This window comes from Paracoccidioides brasiliensis (genome assembly GCF_000150735.1).
Source record: "Paracoccidioides brasiliensis Pb18 unplaced genomic scaffold supercont2.30, whole genome shotgun sequence".
Classification (NCBI taxonomy): domain Eukaryota; kingdom Fungi; phylum Ascomycota; class Eurotiomycetes; order Onygenales; family Ajellomycetaceae; genus Paracoccidioides; species Paracoccidioides brasiliensis.
In genome coordinates, this window is record NW_011371387.1 from 50,424 (window position 1) to 71,276 (window position 20,853).

The 20,853-nt window shown below is 39.4% G+C and overlaps 7 protein-coding genes across 7 annotated transcripts; 4 read left to right on the forward strand and 3 right to left on the reverse strand.

Annotated features, from left to right (window-relative positions):
- Window positions 1-1,046: 1,046 nt before the first annotated feature.
- Window positions 1,047-3,711, forward strand: PADG_08684 (uncharacterized protein; the record flags this gene model as incomplete). The annotated part of the gene is made up of 6 exons (XM_010765682.1): window positions 1,047-1,150; window positions 1,229-1,244; window positions 1,314-1,421; window positions 1,477-1,708; window positions 1,777-2,872; window positions 2,934-3,711. The coding sequence occupies 6 exons, from the start codon at window positions 1,047-1,049 to the stop codon at window positions 3,709-3,711; spliced, it is 2,334 nt and encodes a 777-aa protein (XP_010763984.1).
- Window positions 3,712-5,544: 1,833 nt separating this feature from the next.
- PADG_08685 (uncharacterized protein) lies at window positions 5,545-7,957 on the reverse strand (the record flags this gene model as incomplete). Its single annotated transcript, XM_010765683.1, has 3 exons — window positions 5,545-5,919; window positions 6,296-6,448; window positions 6,521-7,957. The coding sequence occupies 3 exons, from the start codon at window positions 7,955-7,957 to the stop codon at window positions 5,545-5,547; spliced, it is 1,965 nt and encodes a 654-aa protein (XP_010763985.1).
- A 17-nt stretch (window positions 7,958-7,974) lies between these two features.
- Window positions 7,975-8,250, forward strand: PADG_12505 (uncharacterized protein; the record flags this gene model as incomplete). The annotated part of the gene is made up of 1 exon (XM_010765684.1): window positions 7,975-8,250. The coding sequence occupies one exon, from the start codon at window positions 7,975-7,977 to the stop codon at window positions 8,248-8,250; it is 276 nt and encodes a 91-aa protein (XP_010763986.1).
- Window positions 8,251-9,234: 984 nt separating this feature from the next.
- PADG_12506 (uncharacterized protein) lies at window positions 9,235-9,795 on the reverse strand (the record flags this gene model as incomplete). Its single annotated transcript, XM_010765685.1, has 2 exons — window positions 9,235-9,362; window positions 9,498-9,795. 2 exons carry the CDS (start codon window positions 9,793-9,795, stop codon window positions 9,235-9,237), a joined length of 426 nt encoding a protein of 141 aa, XP_010763987.1.
- Window positions 9,796-11,255: 1,460 nt separating this feature from the next.
- On the reverse strand, window positions 11,256-12,079 carry PADG_08687 (uncharacterized protein; the record flags this gene model as incomplete). The annotated part of the gene is made up of 4 exons (XM_010765686.1): window positions 11,256-11,603; window positions 11,677-11,788; window positions 11,869-11,979; window positions 12,075-12,079. The coding sequence occupies 4 exons, from the start codon at window positions 12,077-12,079 to the stop codon at window positions 11,256-11,258; spliced, it is 576 nt and encodes a 191-aa protein (XP_010763988.1).
- Window positions 12,080-13,725: 1,646 nt separating this feature from the next.
- PADG_08688 (uncharacterized protein) lies at window positions 13,726-14,527 on the forward strand (the record flags this gene model as incomplete). The annotated part of the gene is made up of 2 exons (XM_010765687.1): window positions 13,726-13,759; window positions 13,842-14,527. 2 exons carry the CDS (start codon window positions 13,726-13,728, stop codon window positions 14,525-14,527), a joined length of 720 nt encoding a protein of 239 aa, XP_010763989.1.
- Window positions 14,528-14,987: 460 nt separating this feature from the next.
- On the forward strand, window positions 14,988-15,550 carry PADG_08689 (uncharacterized protein; the record flags this gene model as incomplete). Its single annotated transcript, XM_010765688.1, has 2 exons — window positions 14,988-15,335; window positions 15,414-15,550. Coding segments are annotated over 2 exons (483 nt in total), but the record flags the coding sequence as incomplete, so codon positions are not given.
- Between the last annotated feature and the right edge of the window lie 5,303 nt (window positions 15,551-20,853).

Below are 20,853 nucleotides of genomic sequence, written 5' to 3' on the forward strand. Positions count from 1 at the left end.
ATCTTTTATAAAATGAGAAATTGATAATATAATACTCTTTTATAAAATAAAAAATTAGTAACATAATATAAAGTACTGATTTTAAGTACTAATTTATGAGAAATGCTGATTTTAAAATTCTAATTCTGAGATACTGATTCTAAAGTATTTATTCTTCAAAAAATACTTTAGAGAGCAATATAAAAATAAGAAGTTATTATAAGAGATTTAGATATCAACAGATCAACTATGTATAAAATTCTTAAGATAAAGATATTTTAAAAAAAATATAAAGAAATAATATATTAAAAATAGTTAAGTTAAATATTTAATAATTTTTAAAGAAAATCTACTATTTAATAATATTTACTACTCAATAATATTAATTGCTTAATAATAAATATTATAAATTAAATAAAAATCTTATTAGATAAATAAAATATTACTTTCAAAAAATAAATAAATAAATAAATAAAAATTAAAACAAAAATTAAAATTTTAAAAAAATACTAAATATAGTTTGATTTAATATGTCAGAAGAAAAGAGAATCAATTCTTTGTTGATTGATATTAAAAAACCTAGTTAGTTATGAATAGATGTTTTAGTAAACTAGATCTGTGAATAGTGATTCATTTGAAGTAAATATCAAAACACCTGACTTTGACCAGTCAACTTCAACTTAACTCTCCTTACGCTGTATCAACCGCCACCCAATGTCCACTCCGCTTCCATTAACTGCTCTATTCTACACGCACCCTCTACACGCTTATTTGTAATTCTATCTCTGCTGCCTTACGCCCTACTTCCTTCTCTCGCTCTACTATCACCTGCTCCTACTCTTACCCAAGACTATCACAATTTGTGCCTTGGGCAATAGCTAGCTATTCCCATTTTTGACCTCCATCCATCTATGCAGCCAGGCATTTCGGGCCACCTTCACTAGCATTGATATTAGCAGCGGCAGCAGTGTTTAAAGACGTGGGGAGTCGAGCTCCTGTCGGCGTCGACGCTGTACTCGAGCTCCTGTCGGCGTCGACGCTGTACTCGAGCTCCTCCTGTTTTAATCATGAAGGCTATTCCTTTGCTTATATCCTGGCACGATGACAACGCCCCTATCTACTCTACACATTTCGATCCCCATGGCAAAGGGCGACTGGTCACAGCGGGGAAGTACGTAAAGTTCCATATCTGTCTCGATCGGATTGCTATACAAAGGTATTTGCTAATGTTCAATGTACAATCTTGTAGTGATAACAATGTTCGAGTATGAGATTCCCCACGCCACCCTCTGTCTCCCCTCAAATACATATGTTCTAACTAATATATATCAAAGCTATGGAAAGTTGAAGCCAACGGCGAAGAGCGGAGAGTCACATACCTTTCCACCCTCATAAAACACACACAGGCTGTTAATGTTGTTCGGTTTAGTCCTAAAGGTTCCGTCCCGTCCCTTTCACATTGCAACCATTAGTGCTGATAATGGCTACGAAGGTGAGATGCTAGCGTCTGCTGGGGACGATGGAAATGTCCTGCTTTGGGTCCCTTCCGAATTGCAATCACATGGAGGTCTGGGAGAAGATAGATCGGATGATAAGGAAACCTGGAGGGTGAAACACATGTGCAGATCTTCCGGCGCTGAAATATATGACCTGGCTTGGTCTCCAGACGGAGTCTTTTTTATAACGGGCAGTATGGACAATATTGCCCGAATATATAACGCCCAAACAGGTAGGATCTCTCATTGTCTGTCGAGGACTGCCGGGAATTAATCATTGACTTGAACACGACGATTTAAGGCCAAATGGTTCGCCAAATAGCAGAACATTCACACTACGTCCAGGGAGTTGCCTGGGATCCACTTAATGAATTTGTAGCGACGCAGTCATCAGATCGATCGGTGCATATTTATACACTGAAAACTAAGGACGGCCAGTTCACATTGACATCCCATGGAAAATTTGTCAAAATGGATCTCCCCGCACGGCGAATATCGTCCCATAGCCCTGCACCTCCTGATATCGCCCTCGGAACCCAGTCTTCGACCGCCAATTCTTTAGCCATATCTTCGCCCGGCCCATCGACACCGAGAACACCAATGACCACTGTCTTACCCATGGATCCTCCCCCGGTGTCTCATAGTCGTCGTTCCTCATTTGGCTCTTCTCCATCAATGCGGCGATCAGCGTCACCTGCACCCTCAATTCCACTTCCCGCCGTGAAGCCATTGGAGGCATCCTCCCCAATCCTTTTCGGTGGCATCGGGGTGAAAAATGCCAGCATCTATGCAAATGAAACATTCACTTCTTTTTTTAGACGATTGACATTTGCACCAGACGGGAGCTTGCTTTTTACGCCAGCTGGACAATATAAAGCTTCTCAAGGGAATCAGGGCGATCCTTCAAAACCCACTGAAGAGGTTATTAATACTGTATACATTTATACCCGTGCCGGCTTCAATAAACCCCCAATCGCCCACCTACCAGGCCAGAAGAAGCCGTCAGTTGCAGTGAGATGCTCTCCGGTTTTCTATACATTACGGCAGGGAGCGAAACCTACCAAACATATCACGCTTGACACTTCATCTGGTGATGAGGCATTTCCGTCCTTGCCAGATGCCGCAGTTTCTACAAATATCCCAACAAGCAACCCGTTGATGGAACCCCCGCCTTCACTTAACACATCTATATCAGACACTTCTCATCCTCTTGCTTCACCCAAGACTATTGAAGAGGATGGCACAGCACAAGAGCCCAACTCTGCGTTCGTGCTGCCATATCGGATAGTTTACGCTGTTGCAACACAGGATGCAGTTCTGGTTTATGACACTCAACAGCAAACACCACTATGTGTTGTGAGCAATCTACACTATGCCACATTTACTGATTTATCTTGGTAAGCAATTAGAGGTCTCTATTTCTCTGGGACTCATTTCAAATACTTACAATCCGATCAGGTCTATCGATGGGTTAACTTTAGTAATGAGCTCATCCGACGGATTCTGCTCAACTCTGGCTTTCTCACCAGGAGAATTAGGCCAGGTCTATACCTTGAGCCCAGGTGAAAAGGCACCACATCACCCTCATATATCAACCGCCATCTCCACAACTCCCACACTTCTCCAACCCCATACAATTTCAACATCCCCCTCCATCCCAAAACCCAGCCCAGCCCTTTCTGTCCCAACTCCCCCAAGCGCAACGGCCACTATTCCTCTCCGGCCCGCTAGCCCTGCCGGTTCAACGACCTCATCTCTAGCCCACCTCTCCTCCGGCATCCCACCAAACTCAAGCTCAATCCCAGGCTCCGGCTCCAACTCCACTGTCATAAATAACCCGACACTAAGCCTCAGCTCCGTCCCGTCTGTAACAGCCACGAACTCCGCCCCACCGCCACACCCCGGTTTCCCACTAACCACGCCACCGCAGACACCAATGTCTGGTATTTCCCACAGCACCGCAAGCTCGATAAGCGGCAGCGTCCTGGGGAAGCGGGATCTAGGCGCCATTGGTGAGTCGGAGAGGGATGACTCGAAAGAAAAGAAGGAGGATGACAACAAGGAAACAGAAGCGAACGATGAGACTGTCGTTGTTCCTGCAGTTAAAAAGAGACGTATTGCTCCTACGTTGATTTCGGGGAGTGATATGGCCGCCTCCGTTGCTCCTGGAGCTCCGGCTGCTGTCCCTGATGTCTCTGCTGCAGTACCCGCCCCACAAAGCGAGGATAGTAAATAAAGCACAAACAGAAATCATTCCCCAGGCTTATTGGTGGTTGGATATTATATAAGAAGTATCGTATCAAATACATGCCCGGTGCAGGTATTATATTGTTTCACGTTTTCTCGGTATCGGCATTGTCAGAAACTTTTGTTTTTTGTTTTGTTACCTTTTCATTGTCCCATTCTCCTAACATCTTATTCCTCCAGGTTTCACTAACGCCCTATTCCACTATTTTCTCCATTTCTGATTTATTTTACTGGGAGCTTACGACAGTACTCAGTTTCATTTCCGTTCTCATTGTTTTTTTCTTTTCCACCCCCACATATTCATTTCCATTTGTTAGTTTTGTTCCCTCCTGGACAGTTTTCGTTCTCCCATGCCGAAGTTATGTTATCGGTTAATGAGAATCTTTGATGTTCAACTACTTTAGTCTAAATACTCTTCATCAGGCTACCTCATTATGATATGATCATGTTCATTTCTATTTTGTTTTATATTTTATATTTTCATTGAATAGGATTTACCAGTCTGTCAACTTTTCTTCATCACAGTTGTTTCTCATGCTAATGTCATTTTCATTTCATTTATAGTATGTTTTGTTGTTGGATCAATTCAGTCCTGCTGCTAATGAATTATTTAAATTCATAAAAGAGCTCTGCCTGCCAGCACTCCGCTCATTTGTGTCTGATTGGGTTATATGTATCTCAAAAATGAAAACAAGAGAATAACAAGCACTAAGGAATTGGACTAGTTACATATATAGCTTTTATTTGCTCTGTTTTTGTTTCACTTAATTTTCTGATCCATTAATACAGTATGGTAGTTAACTCATTATGTCAGTGATTACGAGAAGATGCGTTTTAAATTGAATTGTGAAGATGAAAGCGCTCTCTTTGAGATGGAAAATTAATATCCCCTCACTATGACAAAACTCAATATTTTTGTTGGCAAAGCTTACGTGGTTCATTTATAACCAGTGCAAGGACATGATACTGAGAGGGACCCAAATCGTAGAGAGCAAATTCAGAAGATCACGGGTAAAAACACACGCATAAATTTAGAACTGGCAACCATTAACAGCAATAATAATTAAAGTAAAAATGTGGTTTACGATTGACAGAATGAAAACACTAACTGGTTAATGTTTTTGGATGGTTGTCATACATACTATGGAATTCATGCGGGGAATGCGCTTAGACCATAGGTGTGAGTAACAGAAAGGCAGAATGGATACGAGGAGATAACGTGGAAATGATGTGAGAAGTTGAATTGAATATGTAGGCTTTTATAGATATCTATAAAAAACTTAAGAATGGGATGGAAAGTGGGTGTTTTAGGAACATAAACAAAGGAGTGATGAAGAGAGGGGGTATTTTAGTGATATTTATTGCGTACCCAGGCTAAGACCAGTTATTACATAGGAGGATAAGCGGTAATTGGTGGAGGTGTATATAAAAGGAAGTTGTAAACATGGCGGGAGAGAAAGAGGAATGATATGCAAAATAAACAAGAAGAGAACAGTAAGGTATATAATAGCAAAAGTGGTCTGCATCATCACTTCGGCGGTGGCGGGAGACAACCTGGTGGAATAAGAACCAGGTGTGAAAACAAAAATAGGAAAGGAAATAATACGATTGAATGATGAACTGACTAGTAAAAGAAAATAAAACAAAGGGATCTGAAAAGCGAAGCGATGAAAAGGCAATGGCATAAGGGAAAAAAACGTCAAGAGCACATTCTCATATCCCATAATATCCATAATTTTCAATGCTCAACATCAGAATATCCATGAGTACAGCCTCAATTTTCCCCAATCCGTTCCCCGCCACTACTCCAGGACCAACTTATTTAGGGATCGCGAGGGATCGACTCCGCGCCCACAATCCACAGATTCATAGACGCCTCCGCTGCGCTGCCAGCAAAATTAGAGCGCGAATTTGGAAGAACGTCGTAGTCGTCATCATCTTCATCATCATGGCTGGCATTAACACTGCCAACAGAAGTTACGCGCCTCATATCAGAATCGCGCGGGACTAGACGTTGTTCGTAGGCGTCGTTGGAGTCTACTTCTACGGCCGGGCGTTTCGAGGGTGTTATAGACCTGTAGGCATGGACTTTTGGGTTAAAAGCCGTGGAAGAAAAGGAGGAATTGAGGCGCCGGAACCGTGTACGGACAGAATGGAACATCATAGGCGACAAAGGTATGGGGTTGACTTTGTGATCCTTTTGATGTAGGTGATAAGTTAGAATAAGTTCTATTTTGGATATTTGAGCCAGAAGAATACTCAGATAGCTCATGAGCATATCCAAGATGGGAGATTGGATCGGGCATGAAGAGTTGATTGGAGGTTGAAACCAAGAGGAAATTAATTGAATAACCCACAGATTAAGCACGGTATAAATGTTAATATATGTCAGGGGTAATGGAATGGCCAAAAATGCCCGAGTTTAATAACTCTGAGCAGATACGAGAGCAGGCTGTTGTGGTATGTGTAAGTAAGTTCAAATCCATAGTATTTAGAATAGATAAAATCAGTAGATAAAACGGCTCTTCGATTGAGCTGCATGACAGAATAGGGTGGGGAAAAACGATGCTTACAGGACTGTTCAACATGCTATTCCGCTTGTTTCTGCCTTTCTTTATGTGGCTTTTGAGGGCGCTAGAATCTAGTGGTTTCAATAGTTCGAAACTGCATAGTAATTCGGCCGAAACAGACATGATTGCGCCCCAGTTGTCGAATTCACCGCAATACTGTTTAAAATAAGGGCGGGATAATTAGATCAATCTTCAGGGGGGAAATTGAGGGATTGTATGGGAACTTACATTTGGGGCGGAAAATACGGTAACCAGAATCCGCTCACTGAAGAACTCATAACCATCTTCGACTACCATGTGTGCACGACACACAAGGTCAAAGTCATGACGCTGTAAAAAATCCATTATAACTTTTTTGCCGAAGCAATAACTCACGCCTCTTTCATTGGGTTCCCAATCCTCGTCCATATCGGCAGGATCACTCCAAAGAAGGTCGTTGAGTAATCCGTAGTCCGGAACATCTGTAGGGCGAGCAATGCCGCGGATGTCATCCATATGAGCCAGGCTTGGTGACAAGCCACCATGCACGCAGAAGATCTTGCCGGCAACAATAGCGGCAATCGGAAGACAATTGAATGTATCTACGAAAGTCTTCCAAATTTTAATATTACACCTGCGCTTACACTCGTCGTAAAATCCGTAGACTCGAGTCACATTGGCACACTCGTGGTTGCCGCGCAGCAAAAAGAAGTTCTCGGGATATTTCAGTTTGTAGCACATGAGAAGTAGGATAGTTTCCAAGCTTTGCTTGCCACGGTCGACATAGTCGCCAAGAAAGAGGTAATTGGCAGCTGGAGGAAAGCCACACATTTCGAATAACCGAATAAGGTCTGTATATTGACCGTGGACATCTCCTACGATCTTCACAGGTGCCGAGAGCTCGAGCAATGCGGGCTGGGAAAGGAGCAATTCACGAGCTGCTGTGCATATGGCAATGATTTCAGCGTTTTTCAGACAGACAGCTTTGGTGACTTTAGCTGAATATCCCGCATCCAACAACCTTGTGATCATGTCATCTAGATCGATTGATTTTAAGGCTCCGATTCCCATCCCAGGAGAACCATTTGTCCCTGACTGGTCCACAGTAGCATCGTGGAGAACTGGATTTATAGCACCTTCTCTCCTAACAAGGATTGACTCGCCTGGCTTCGCGCGAATGGACGACGGAGCTGGTCGGGAAGGGGGAATGTCAGAAACATGATCGACCTCGCTTAATTTCCGGGCATCATTAAGACTTTTGTGGCCACGACCTAGAGAGGAGGACTGAGAAGGAGAGGGAGGGGGATCAGGGGCATCGACAGGGGAGCGCTGATCATCGGACGTCGGGGAGACGGCAGAGGGCGTGTTCGTAGAGGAGGACGTTGAGGTACGGTTTATTCGAGAATTGAAGGATTTTGCACTGGCAGCAGATTTGACGGAAGCTCCATCCGATTTGTCCAGGACACCGTTCTCAACACGCGCTAAGGCGGAAAATGAGCCTCTGGGGCTGTCGTTCCTGTCGATTTTGCCGCCGGGTATTTTGGAGCGTATAGAGCCACGAATGGACCGGCTAGAGTCCCGTGTGTCTGTACGTGAGATAGAAGGGTAGGATTGGAGACCCTCACCACCGGGTTTTTCCTGAGTTATAACAGCGCCATCACTACGTTTGGATTGTTGCTGACCCATCGTATGTGGGCAACAAAATGTCTGGGATGCGAGGATCCGGATATCGACTTCGTGATAGTCGAAGCAAAGAAGTATTTCAGCCGCCGTATCTGTGGAGTAGTATGAATTCAAACTTCCCGGTTACAATCGACAAGAGCTTCTCCCCGGTGAGTATGATCGGCCACAAGCTACGGCGGCCAAAGCAGGGTGGAGAGAAAGAACAAAAGCTAGTGTCTACGCAAACTCTTGTTAATGCCACTCGCGTTGCTGTAATAAAAATCGCGATGCTCAGTCGACGATCCACGGCTTCGTAAGTATGAAAAGGAGGAGGTGAAAAGGTATTCGACGGAAGAGATGACTCCAAGGTGGAAGGTATGCGTATTTAACGGCTCATATGGAGTTATCTGAAAACACATGCACAGTTGAAACAGATATAGAGCGATTTAAAGGGACGGGACCAGCGAAGACCCTGACGAAGAGCTAAGAGAAGGCTTTCACAGATGACGAATGTCTGCAATTGCTTCTAGAAAAAAGTTAGTAGGTTTAGGGAGAAAGCCCTAGGAACCAGGGCAAGATATCCAGGGCTGAATTTAAGCTTAAGGAGCAGGTGGCGGCGAAGAATAATTCCTGTTCACAATAATATACATACGGAGCACCGGAGGGGAATGCTGCAGGAAGCAAGGCCGGGCAAAGAAGAAGTGATATTTGCCTCCCTAAGGCTAATCGGGTGATTTCTCGGATGGGACGAAACGTACTGTAAAATCCAAAGAGGCAGTGGCAGATAACAAGATCTCAGACGGACTACAGTTTCAGCGCAAGTCAGCAGCCCAGCATCGACGGAGAAGGTAAAGTAAGTTTTAAGAGAAGGTGATACAAGAGGAGTAGGATAGAGACAACCAGCAAAAGAGTCAAGCGTTTGCTACTGTTGCTGAGGAGATGATGTTGAAGTTGGAGCTTGAAGTTGACGATGAGCGATACATCTAGACTGCTGACTAACAAGGTTCATGCCATCCCGGGCCATTGTCGGCCCGCGCCTAGGTGTGCATAGTTATCTAAGCAGATGATTCGTCGTTCTTTTTCTTTTTTAAAAAATAAAATAAAATAAAATAAGAAAATACAAGGCTACTTATTACATAGAGATAGGCAGATAGAAGAGAATTCCTGTTGTTGAGAAAGAGGATCTGACCGTCTGACTGGGGACCAAGCGAAACCGTGGTTGAGTACGGTCCATGTGGGGGTTCAGCTCCATACCCTTTTGGCCGGAAATGGAAGTGTTACAACATTCACACAAGCACCGTTCACTGTCTAAGCGTATCCTGTTCAAACACTTCATTGACACCCGACCCTAGATGGGACCGTTCGTTGCTTTTCGAACACGATCGAACAGCCTCGTCGTATTTATTATGGTGTTGTTTGTCATCGCTAACTACTCCATATAAGTTAAAAACCCCGATTTTAGTCCACATGAAGTGATTGGTAACTAATTGATTTTTAACTGCTATTTGCAGCTATACGTCCACCTTGACCATATTTGTAGGATTATCCCCCTGACATGTATCACCGTTTACGTGGCATCGAGTGCATACCCGATTCAGAACCATGCTCTGCTGAAAACCCCAACCCCTAATATGGTCTCCGAATCCCAGCAGCCTGTTCAAGAGGTTTGCACAGCATAAAATTATCCGGACCCATGGGAATGACCCCAGATCTCTTTCTTCTGACATAGTTAGAAACACTCCGAATCCTTCCGGTTCCAGCGATGTAGAATTCAACAACCGCGATCTGAGATTCGGTTTCCACAAATCATCTGGAAGCGTCTGGGAAAGCTGAAATGCTGATTCGATGCGGATGTTTGCCATCCTGTCTTCCAGGAGTGCCGCTCAGACGGTCATAGCGCCTTTGCAGCTTTTGCTTGGGGTGGTCATTTTTCGGACTCAGCTTCGTGACTGCTGTCAAATATTCAATGTAAGCTCGAAAGAGTCACATCCTGTTGGAATTGTCCTCCTCCACAGAGTTACGTGGGCAGCGTCATATTAAATACAGGGAATATAACACGATCGCCGATTAAGAGAGAATTAGCGACAAATAGTTAGCATCAGCCAATTATCACACAACTGCATATACGGGAACTTTGAAAGAACACTATGATAAATTTCAAACGAACTGTTCCGGTCCACAGAAATTGGAACATTAATAAGCAGCAAGTTATGTCATGGCCCTCTAGCAGCCAAGAAATCATGGTGCGTAAAATCTGGAAGAATTCAAATTATTCTGTCTCCACTAAGTTGGGCTCCACCCCGCTCCGAGAGTTGTGAGTCGCCTCCTCCGGAGAAATTCACCCTTTGCATTTTCCTCAGTGGCGTCCCCCGCACCCCTGCCTAGGGTTCCTCGTGGGCTTGGCAATTATCGGAGAGGGCTCAATCATTGCCACCCACGTTGGATTGTCTAACGGCCTGAAATGCTCAACGGTAGATTGTCACTTGACCATTGTGGCGTTTCAAAACGGTCCCTAATATTGGGATACGACTGACCCGCGAAGCTTGTTGGTTAAAACCAGGAAGAAATTTCTCGCTTGCTTTTCATCAAGCAAATTATGATTCTCGAAATAGGCATTGATTATTGATGGCCCAATCTGCCACTCAATTGCCGGATTTAACTTTCGGCTTATTTGTGAAAATTGTAAGATCGCGTGATGAATGAAGATGTTTTCGTTTCCCAATTATTTCAAGAGGAATGTTGAGAAATCTGCAGAAAACAACTAAACACATTTCATCTCCTAGTTTATGTCTCTGAGGCATAGTGACAAGACTGTCTTCGTCCCTGAAACATCCGCTAGACGGTGGCTGAAAGTGTTCATACCTTCTACGATAATTCTCTAACAAAGCGAGTTAATTGTTGGGCAGCCCGAACGGCGTGCATATTTGAAATCGATGATGAATTCTGCCCCGTCGCGTTCACTCCTAACGCATTCTGAAATCTATGCTGTGAGTCTGATGGGAGAGCGGACAAGAAGGAGAGAGACATTCAGGTTTAAACCGTGATTCTCTTGCAGTTGTGGTATTGGCTATGCGATATTCCGGATGCGAATGAGAGCCCGCTTACATGCTCGTGGACAAGCCAACGATGGCTAGGTTGAAAGGGTATTTGCTCTGCATTCCTTGAAATGGCATTGGGAAATAGCCTCCGGATGAGCGTGTCGTGAGCTGGTGTAAACAATGACTCGAGGAGAAAATTTCTGTCTAATTATTGTTCCTAAAATCTCGTCAATAACAAGACCATATGCACTGCGCAACTCTCTTTTTTCCGGGATGCTTTGCATTCATTCCACTTGTCGGGTCCCGTGAATAGCTATCGGGCCATTTTTCAGCCCACAAACATTTTCTTTTCGCCACCCTCCTCCTCCCACTGCCTTTGCCATTCTCTTATGCACACAGATTATCAATAGCAATGCTGCATTCACCAAGTGACCTGTGGGATATCCCTCCATGGCTTTATCCGGCTTATAAACCCAGACTTCGGCGATTTGGCCTGGTATGCCAAACGAGACGCTAAGTGCAATTACAAGACCTGTAGCTACGGTAGTCTGGGAGTTGGATGATAACCAACCGAGAAGTGGTGGGACGCAGGCGAATGAACTGCTACAGACGATTTGGCAGCCATAGCTGCCCTGTAGCAGATAATTATCTTACCCCGAACTAAGTTGAACAGGGAGAGAGGGGAATGAGATTAAATCAACATACTAAGTACACCTCTGGTGTGAGGACGGAAGACCCGAGAAATTCCACAGTACTGCTTTCTGAAAAACATGAAGAGTGTAAAGCTTGATGCAGCACAAACATGTCAAAATTTGACCTAGAGATAAATATTTTCAATACACATATTGGTAAAAGGGATGAGAAGCTTATGCGTTGAAATAGTCTACCGAACATGACACACTGACAGTGATCTCACACGCGGCAGCATATGGAGAAGCAGTCATCAGCTGAGCATGGAGATCAGGGAAGCCCAGAACTGCTATTATGGATGGCGAGGACAGGGATAGACTAGAAAAGGGCGTTGAGATGCAAAAATAAATCTGTATTTTTATTAGCTCTTCAAACCACCGTGATACGTAAAATATATAGTTGAGAGGGCGTACGGCATAGTGGGTATAGAGACACCAGTCAGTGAGGGTCTCTTTAACGTCCTTCCATATCATCGATGCACTTTTGCCTTTGGAGCCCTCTACTCTTAGCCATTCTTTCACAAATCCCCTTTCTGTCGGAGACAGCCACGTGGCTGTTTCCAAATAATCAGGAAGCAATAAGGACACCACAATCACAAACGCACACGAAGGAACAACTTCAAGAATGAATAGCCACCGCCAACAAGATAGACCGCAGGGTCCATTCATGTAACACATGGCGAAGGCAATGGCACCAAACTCACCAGCTAGTGCTGCAGAAGCTAAGAATATAGCTATACACCCTGAGCGTTCTGATGTTTTACACCAGAAGATTAGGTAAAAAGCCAATCGCCCGCGAATATTCAGACATGCCTGGAAGCAGGCGTAGAACGGTGACAGTGACATAGTTGTTGGCACCACCGAGACCAGAAGCGACTGCTCCCATGACAGCGTGGGGAAAGCAATCCATTTCTAGAAATGAAAATTGACAAGCTAGTTTAAAGTTGAAAAATGAGAGGTGTTTGCCTTTCGCTGGATTTTAGTTTCTTCAAAAAAATGGTACGATGGACACTTCAAAGAGCGCGTATATGATATGTTAAAATTGTATATCTTTGTCGCATCTTCCGACCCTCCACAGCCACCGACATCACCTGTGATTGATCTATTCAAGTAGCATAGAAGATGGAGAGCAGCTGACAGGGTACAAATCTGAGGTCTTGCTTCCAAACTAGAGCTTTGTCGTTGATGGTACCTTCACTAGAATACATGTCCACGGTATTCTGGCTCATTATTTCATCCTCCGGCAATATTAGCCATGGGAGAAATGTAATTCATAGGTTGCGTAAGACAGAAAATCTCGCACACTGGAACTGTTTTTGCAGATTCATCCAAGGCCTTTTCAGTCATTTTGACAACCTCGCTTGATGGAGAAGCTTTGCATCGGAAATTAGGCGCTTAAAAGACACCCAGTCTATAAAATTAAAGGGCAAAAGCAAAAATAGAGACATTTCCTGTCATCACTTCCGGCTAAAGTTCTGGAATGGAAACACCAGATTATACCTTAAGCCGATGTTTGGACTTCAAGACATCGGCGTTGAGGATCAGCCCTTTTTTGTTGGATTGTGGTTGGAATTGGGTTTCTTATTAATAATAGCCTTTTGCGGGGGAGAATTGTTAAACGCGGGAAGGGCTTCCCGTTTTGGGCAAAAGCTTATTAGGAGTGCAAAACAACGAAGCAGCGGCAAAAATGCAAGGAACTTTCGGCTTCTAGAAGAGATGATTTTCGTGTTTCTCAAACACACCAAACCACACCACAGATATTAGGAGAGAGGGTAATGAGGAGCTGGGCGTTGTGTTTTCATAAATTGGCTGGACCGGTGCGTTTTCAATTGGAAGCTATGAGAATAGAAAATAAGAGATCGCTAAACTGACTTGTGGTAGATCGTCCGGGATCTTGAATTTAACGAGCCGAATGTAAATATCGGCCTCTGTACAGACGCTTTACAGCTGCTTTCCCGTGGCAAGTTTTAACAATAGTATTCCTGGTGGAATCCAGACAAGGGGTTGATCTCTGGTTGCTGCCGAACTGGAAACCGAAATAAATCGGTTTGGATAGGTCAACAATATGACTTCACCGCATCCCGCTACCGGGGGAGATGGTACATTCCATAAGTTTCCCTACTGTGCTTCTCCCTTTTCTTAGTTGTATACTATTTGAATTCTAAATGCCAGGTTGAGCAGCGGAACCTATTACACCGGTCAGAACTCCTCCAACCCCCAAAGAGGAGCCTCAGGAGGAAGAGAGTCCACCACCATTGCTGGCAGGGCGTTTTGGACCACCTCCCTTGCAAACTCCGCGTCAGACTTTTGCCCACCACAGCATGTTCCGCAGGTTTTGGAGAGTGAACCGGGAAGAGCCAGAGCTGTTAGTATATGCAGCAGGCGTCTGCAACAGTGCTGGATCAGATAGCTCTAGGGCGGCATGTGGTTGGCTCTTCAATGCCCATGTAGCACGGTTCTGCTTCAGGTTAGAGAATTCAGGCCCGACGGGTAACATATATCCACAAACAAAAGAGCGGGCTGAGCTTCGAGCTGCAATTCATGCCTTGACCATCCGTCAATGGGCGGGTGAAGGTTGGAGGAACGTTGTCATCGCGACAGATTCGAAACATGTCGTCAATGGCGTCACGGGCCAGATATCCACATGGCTTCAGTGGGATTGGCAGGACCCTTCGAGAGGAATGGATGAAGACTGGGATTTATGGGCTTTCCTGCTTGATGTCATTCGTCGGTTGTTCCTGGATGGTGTCAGAGTGTCGTTTTGGCTGATTCCACGTGGATGGAACGCCCAGGCGAGGGAATTAGCTCAAATGGCTACTGAGGCTCCGGATGTTGAGGCTTTTGTGGTTCAAAAGTATCTTCGGTGAAGGGGTTTTTTTTTTCTTGGCTTTTTTCACTTTTTTCTTTTTTTCCGTTAGGGGGGAGAAGAAAGAACCTCAACTGATGTAATGTTTTCTGGCAAAATATTGGTCGTAATTATTGAATGGTTTTGGATTTTGCATGTACGAATTATCACCAAGTCCAGGGGTCTAATCATAATTTTTAATTAACGGAGATATAACTTGTTCGATGCTGTCACTCAACCAGAATCCCAGGCGTTCCCCTAAAGTTGACCACTAACCACCCCTGTGAAGCCCCGACCCATTTTTAGGGGAGACATCACTTAAGTGCTGGTGATTGGCTAGTCTTTACTGGCAATGCCTAAATTTATGGTGGAGGCATTGAATAAGAATCGACGTCACTTCTAACAAACTCCTTAAACTCCACCAAGCATCATCACTTGGCAGACTCTAGAGCAATCTTGTCTTATCATTATCTTCAGCAACAATGTACAATATCTCCTGCTTTAAAGTCTCTACTTTAGCGAATTGCCACAATCTTCTGGATTTGATAACCTCCAAATGCTTTTGTGAACTGCCACACCAATTCTACCGACCACTCCTGGATTTATCAGCTGACCAAATGCGCTCCTTCGACGTCTACTGTGCATTTTGTAGCAGCTCTTTAAATGGAGTGGCCATTGGTACCGAGACCAAGAAAGACTGCGAATTGCAGCGTCTATTTATTGAAGAGCGAATTGAAAAGCTCGAAGCCAGGAGGAGGTCCGGGGTTAACTGCCCCAGTATTTCGGTCAACCCGTTGAAACACAATACTTCTGCTTCTGACGTTGGCATTGTACTACCGGACGAGCCCACGAGAGATGCAAGTGGAAGATGTAAAATCACACAGCGTATATGGCCAGGAAGGTCCTAGAAGAAGGATCCTAAAGATGACGGGGAATATGGAGACTCTTCTTACGATCCAAAGATTGACAACGAAGAGGGTATCAAATTGCTGAATGCTGTGCTTCATTTAGGGTATAATCCTGGACGAGCACCAGGGCCCAAAACGTTCATCCTTACCAATTTAGTGCTGGTAACAAATGGATGACCAGTTGCTAATCCACATAGGGCCTATATTTCTGGAGAGGGTAGATACTTTGACTATATATGTACAACCTAAACAGCCCAGGTTCTCCCAGATTCGGCAATGGAGGTTCTGATTGTATAATTAATCTGAAATTGTGGTGGTGTGGATTGCCCAGTAGGCGACAGTGTGCAAGAGCTTTTTTGCCTTCGGAACTTCCGCACTGTTAAACAGACTGCTGATTAATTTATTTAGACCCGAATGCGCCCGAAGATCCCGACTCTCCTTGAGAGATAGGATATGTCTCCTGGTAAATAAAACGTCCATTCTATGATTGAGAGCTTTCGGAGTAGTGATGGCTTCTTGCATAGCTGTGGAATTTGGTTCTAGTCGTCGCATCATTGGGCGGGGTGTTGCAAAGGCCAGAGTTTGCCGACTGGTAACTCCAACCAAAAGTGAGGACTGGCATATGCCTGATAACCATGCACATACGGCTGTCCAAGGTATCGATGTATCGCCTTGTTTCGGACACTCGTCACGTGACCTGTTTTCCATTTAACTAATATAATTGACCATTTAATGATTTCTATCACTCAATGATTTCACTAATCTACTACTCTACAGCTCTGCTGAATCATGAGTTTTGAGACAATCATGAATTGAATTACTAGCAGCTATTAAATATTAAATGAGTGTATTATAGATTACATATAAATTAATATGATTAAGAAAATAAATAAATATTTGATTTAATAGTATAACTAGAACAGCTAACTTTGATTTTCATATGAAAGAAAGATAAAGAAGTGCTGAATAGTGATTCTAATACTGAATTTGATTGATTTTCTAATAAGACAATTTGTATAAATCTTGCAAATATAAATTTAACTATATTTTCTTTATATTAATATTTGAGTAACTGTTTTAATATTTTCTTAGCAGTTTTTCACTTTCTATATTTAGTTATTTAATATTTTTTAATCTCTACAATCTTTCAAGTCATCTTTCAGACTGCTTCATGAGCTGCTTTTCGTGCTTAAAACTTTTATTAATATTTTAATTTTGCTGAATAATTTATTATAATTGAAGTTCTTTCATTTAAAAAGATTTTATAGTTTTTTACTTTCTAGCTCAGTCTTGTACTTACAAACTGCTGCAATCTTACTAGATGAAAAGAATAGAGTTTATTCATATTATCTCTATCAAATAGCTTAAGAAATTTGTGTTATTTTTATTACTACAGCTTTTATCTGAAATAATTAAATTATATTGTTAAGTTTAATTGATAAAAACTTATTCTTAAAAATAAACTTCTCATCAGCATAAATAATTTATTCAATACTAGTATTTAATAATGATTACTGTGCATAAATCTCTTTAACACAGCTTTGTAAAATTTACAGACAGTAGTAAGTATAATAGACTGAACAGTGTCAGAAAAAGTAATTGACTATTTAATAAATATCTTAAGTATTTACTCAGAATTGAGTAGATGAATCTCTATAACATCAAATTCTATTTGTATATTTGTCAGTATAAGTGTTATATTTCAAGCTTTATATAAAAGTTTTTAAAAATCATGTTTAATGATGTGCAAATAGTTGAATTTTTAATATGATAATGAATTCAATTTCTTTATATATATCTTTATAAGTGATATAAATATCTCAATATTTAGTAATTGTAAATGATATAATATGCTTACTTTTCAGAGACTTAACTGAAATAATACACTTAGTAGTATATTTTAATTAAAATAAAATTTTTTCTAATTATAGTTATAAATATTTAAGAGATCAAGATTATATTTTATAATAAAATATATTAACTATAAATAGAGTTATTTCATCAGCAATGTGTAAATTTGATAGAAAAAAACAGTAAATATTTAATCAATCTACTTGAAATAATCTTTAAAGTAGTTAAAATTATCTATAATTTTTTACTTTTGATCAATTATATATAAATAAATACTTTTTAGCTTATTCTTATGATATAGATAAAATCAATTTACTCAATACTCTTTAATAGATTCTTTAGTAAATTCAGCTATCAAATTTAATTTTATCATCTTTATCTTTTACTTGTATAAGCAATTCTACACTATATAATTTATAATTTAACAGTTGAAATATTTTATATTTTTTTTCAATTCTTATTTTTTAACTTATTTTTAGAAGTCTATACTATTGCAGTTAATGATAATTAATAATTATTTTAGATTAAGAGAGTTTTTTTATAATTATTGTAATATTGTTCTGAGTTTTTACTATTCAATAATTGTTAATTGCTTGAGCTAGATATGCTTTTAAAATAATGAGTAATTCTATTATAAATATTTCAAACTTTCTCAAAAATAAAGTAATTGGTATAAACTACTGTAATTATAAATTATAAGTTAAAAATAAGTTTATAAAAAAGTCTATATTATAATCTTCTGTTTAAACTTAAGCTTTCTCAATTAGATATAAAAACTTAATTATAAATATATGATAATTATTTTTATTTCTCATCATCAGAAATTAGAACTTCATTTTAACATTCTCAAGGTTGTTGACATTCTTATATATTTTTTTACAGATATTTGAATATCTTTTTTATTATTTTAAACTTTTTAAAATTATTTTCTCTCATTTTTAAAGTTAAATATTTTTCAAGTTTATTATCTATTAGATTTTTAATATACAATCAGCCTATATTTTATTTAAGAGAGTCAAATCAGTTTTTAAATATTAACTTCTATTCATTTGTAAGATATTTAAAGTTATTCAGTATAACTGATTATTATATTTAATTTATATTTATTAGTCTGATTTATAAGATAAATGAATTTATTATCTGCTATAATATATTTTATTTCTTTATCAAATTATTTATCTGCTGGTTAAGTTTCTTTCTTTATTTTTTTTTCTCATCTTATTTTACTCTAACTCTATCTAGAGTATCTCTTTAATTATTTATGAGATTAGCAATCTTTTGATATATTTGATTTGAGTTTTTCTTCATTGTTTCAATAAATTATTTCTTCAATATGAGCTTCTCTAATCTCATATTTCTTTTATTCAGAGTCATCATATCTCGGTTCAATCTTTATTAAATATTAAATTTTTTAATAACTTCTAATATAGTAATTTTCTCAGAGATTTAAAATAAAAGTAATAAAAGACTCTCAGAGGTTTTTTATCTAAAAACCTGCTTTAAAAAGATAAAAAAAGTAATTAATTTTAGTATTATATTATAGCTTCAATCTATATGCAAATAAACAGCTATTTGATTGCTAACTAGATAAACTATATCAATAAATATTAAGATAATTTCTAAAAAACAGATCTAAAAAGGACTCAGTTTATATATTTTTTAAGTATTTTATCTCTTTTCTTAGTATTTTATTTTTAGTATATTATCTCTATCTTTAATGTTTTATCTTTTTCTCTAGTATAGTTGCTAGGTCATTACTAGACAGTTTTTATAAGATAATTATAAGGTAATTATTATGCTAATACTAGAACAGAGTCTGTCTATTTAATAATTAAAGTCTGCTTCACCTGCTAGATAAAATCTATCTAGTCAGTAAACTTATAAAGTTAAATGATTTGAACAGAGTGTATTCTATATTATCATAATTTATACAGTTAAATTCAGCAGTTATTTTAGTAAAGCTAGTGAAAATAACTATTTCTCACTCATCTTTAACTAAGTTAGATCACTTTTATTTTATTCTATCATTATAATATTTATTTATAAAAATATATTTCTTAGATTCTATTAATTTTAAAAATAAAACTCTTATAAATATCTGACATTTTTCTTAAAATATATTAATAATATAACCTTGACTTTGATATTTATATTTTAATATAAAAAGCTTTACTACTTCTTTAGATTTAATATGATTAAAAGTTTTAAAAATATCTTTATTTTTTATATTTTTAAGAAAGTAATTTCAATATTTAGTTTTTACTTTTTTGATATTAGAAAAGTAGTTGTTTTTATTATCTTTATATATGTTTGTTAACCGGACTTGGCTCCGTTACAGCAAACATTCACCTGAGTCGATTAAGGTCAGGTTGACTAAGTGCCTTATCGTGCTTGATCACTGTAGGAAGGTCGGCTGCCACTAGAATTGGACAATACAAATATTGATCTCTATTACCGATAATAGCTAAGGCGGGTGTCTAAGACTCTAATGATCTGTAAGAGATGTAGATGCGGTAGAAGGGTATCCCAAGGGAACCAAAACTATGGTTATAACTGAATAGGATAGTTGGAAGGTAGAGTGTTCTCAAAGTGTAATGAAATTGATCTTGATCAAGAAGATAAGCTTCCTTGATCCTAAGGGTAATGAGCGTCTTTATATACATGGTGAAATCCTCTGGTAGATCTGGTAGATCTGGTATACTGATCATACTAATCTACTGGTAGGTCTGATAGATGAATCTATCGATCATACCAATCTATCAGTCACATGATCTGTACCCTCTCCGGAAACACGTCCTGCCGTTCCGTCGCTTAGTCTCTGTCAGCCCTCCCGTTAGGTTTATTCCTACCCAATGATTCCTTGATTGTTCATGCGGGTTGTTCCCTTAGGTTTGTAACAATGTTCATAAATACTAATTTTTCTTTTTAATCTTTTTTAGCTCTAGTTAATTCTTTATATTTATCAGTCAGAGTTTTAGATCATCAAGGTTTTGAATAGTTTAATTGATGCTTTTTGAGTATATTATCTTTAATACTTAATAGTATAATATTAATAGTTAATACTATTTTATCCTCTAATATAAATTCTGATAATTCAACATTAATATATCATAAAATCTTTTCTTGATTTTTTTTCTTTCAAGACTTTTATATAATTTATGATCTCTATTTATGGAACTTTTTCAAAGTTATATTGATTAGATAATAATGAAATTTTAACATAATTAATTCATCATCTAGTTGATTGAATTATCTAGTCAATTGATTTATTCAATGCATATATATCTAGCATTCACATCAATAAAATGCCTACTTTATGGCCTTCTCAAGCTTTCACTCAGAAAGAAAAGATTCTTTTTGACTATTCAGATATTAAAAACAGAATAAACTTCAAGTATTAAGAAGGTAGTAAATTTGTATAGTATTTTTTTTATCATTTTACAGAACTGATGAAATAATTGTATAATATGAGAGAATTTTCAACTTAATAATCAAATATTAGCCTTTACTGAAGAGTCAGTTCTTGAACAGTAAATTCTATTTATGAATAAATATAATCAGTCTTCTTGAGTGTATACTGTTCAAGAGA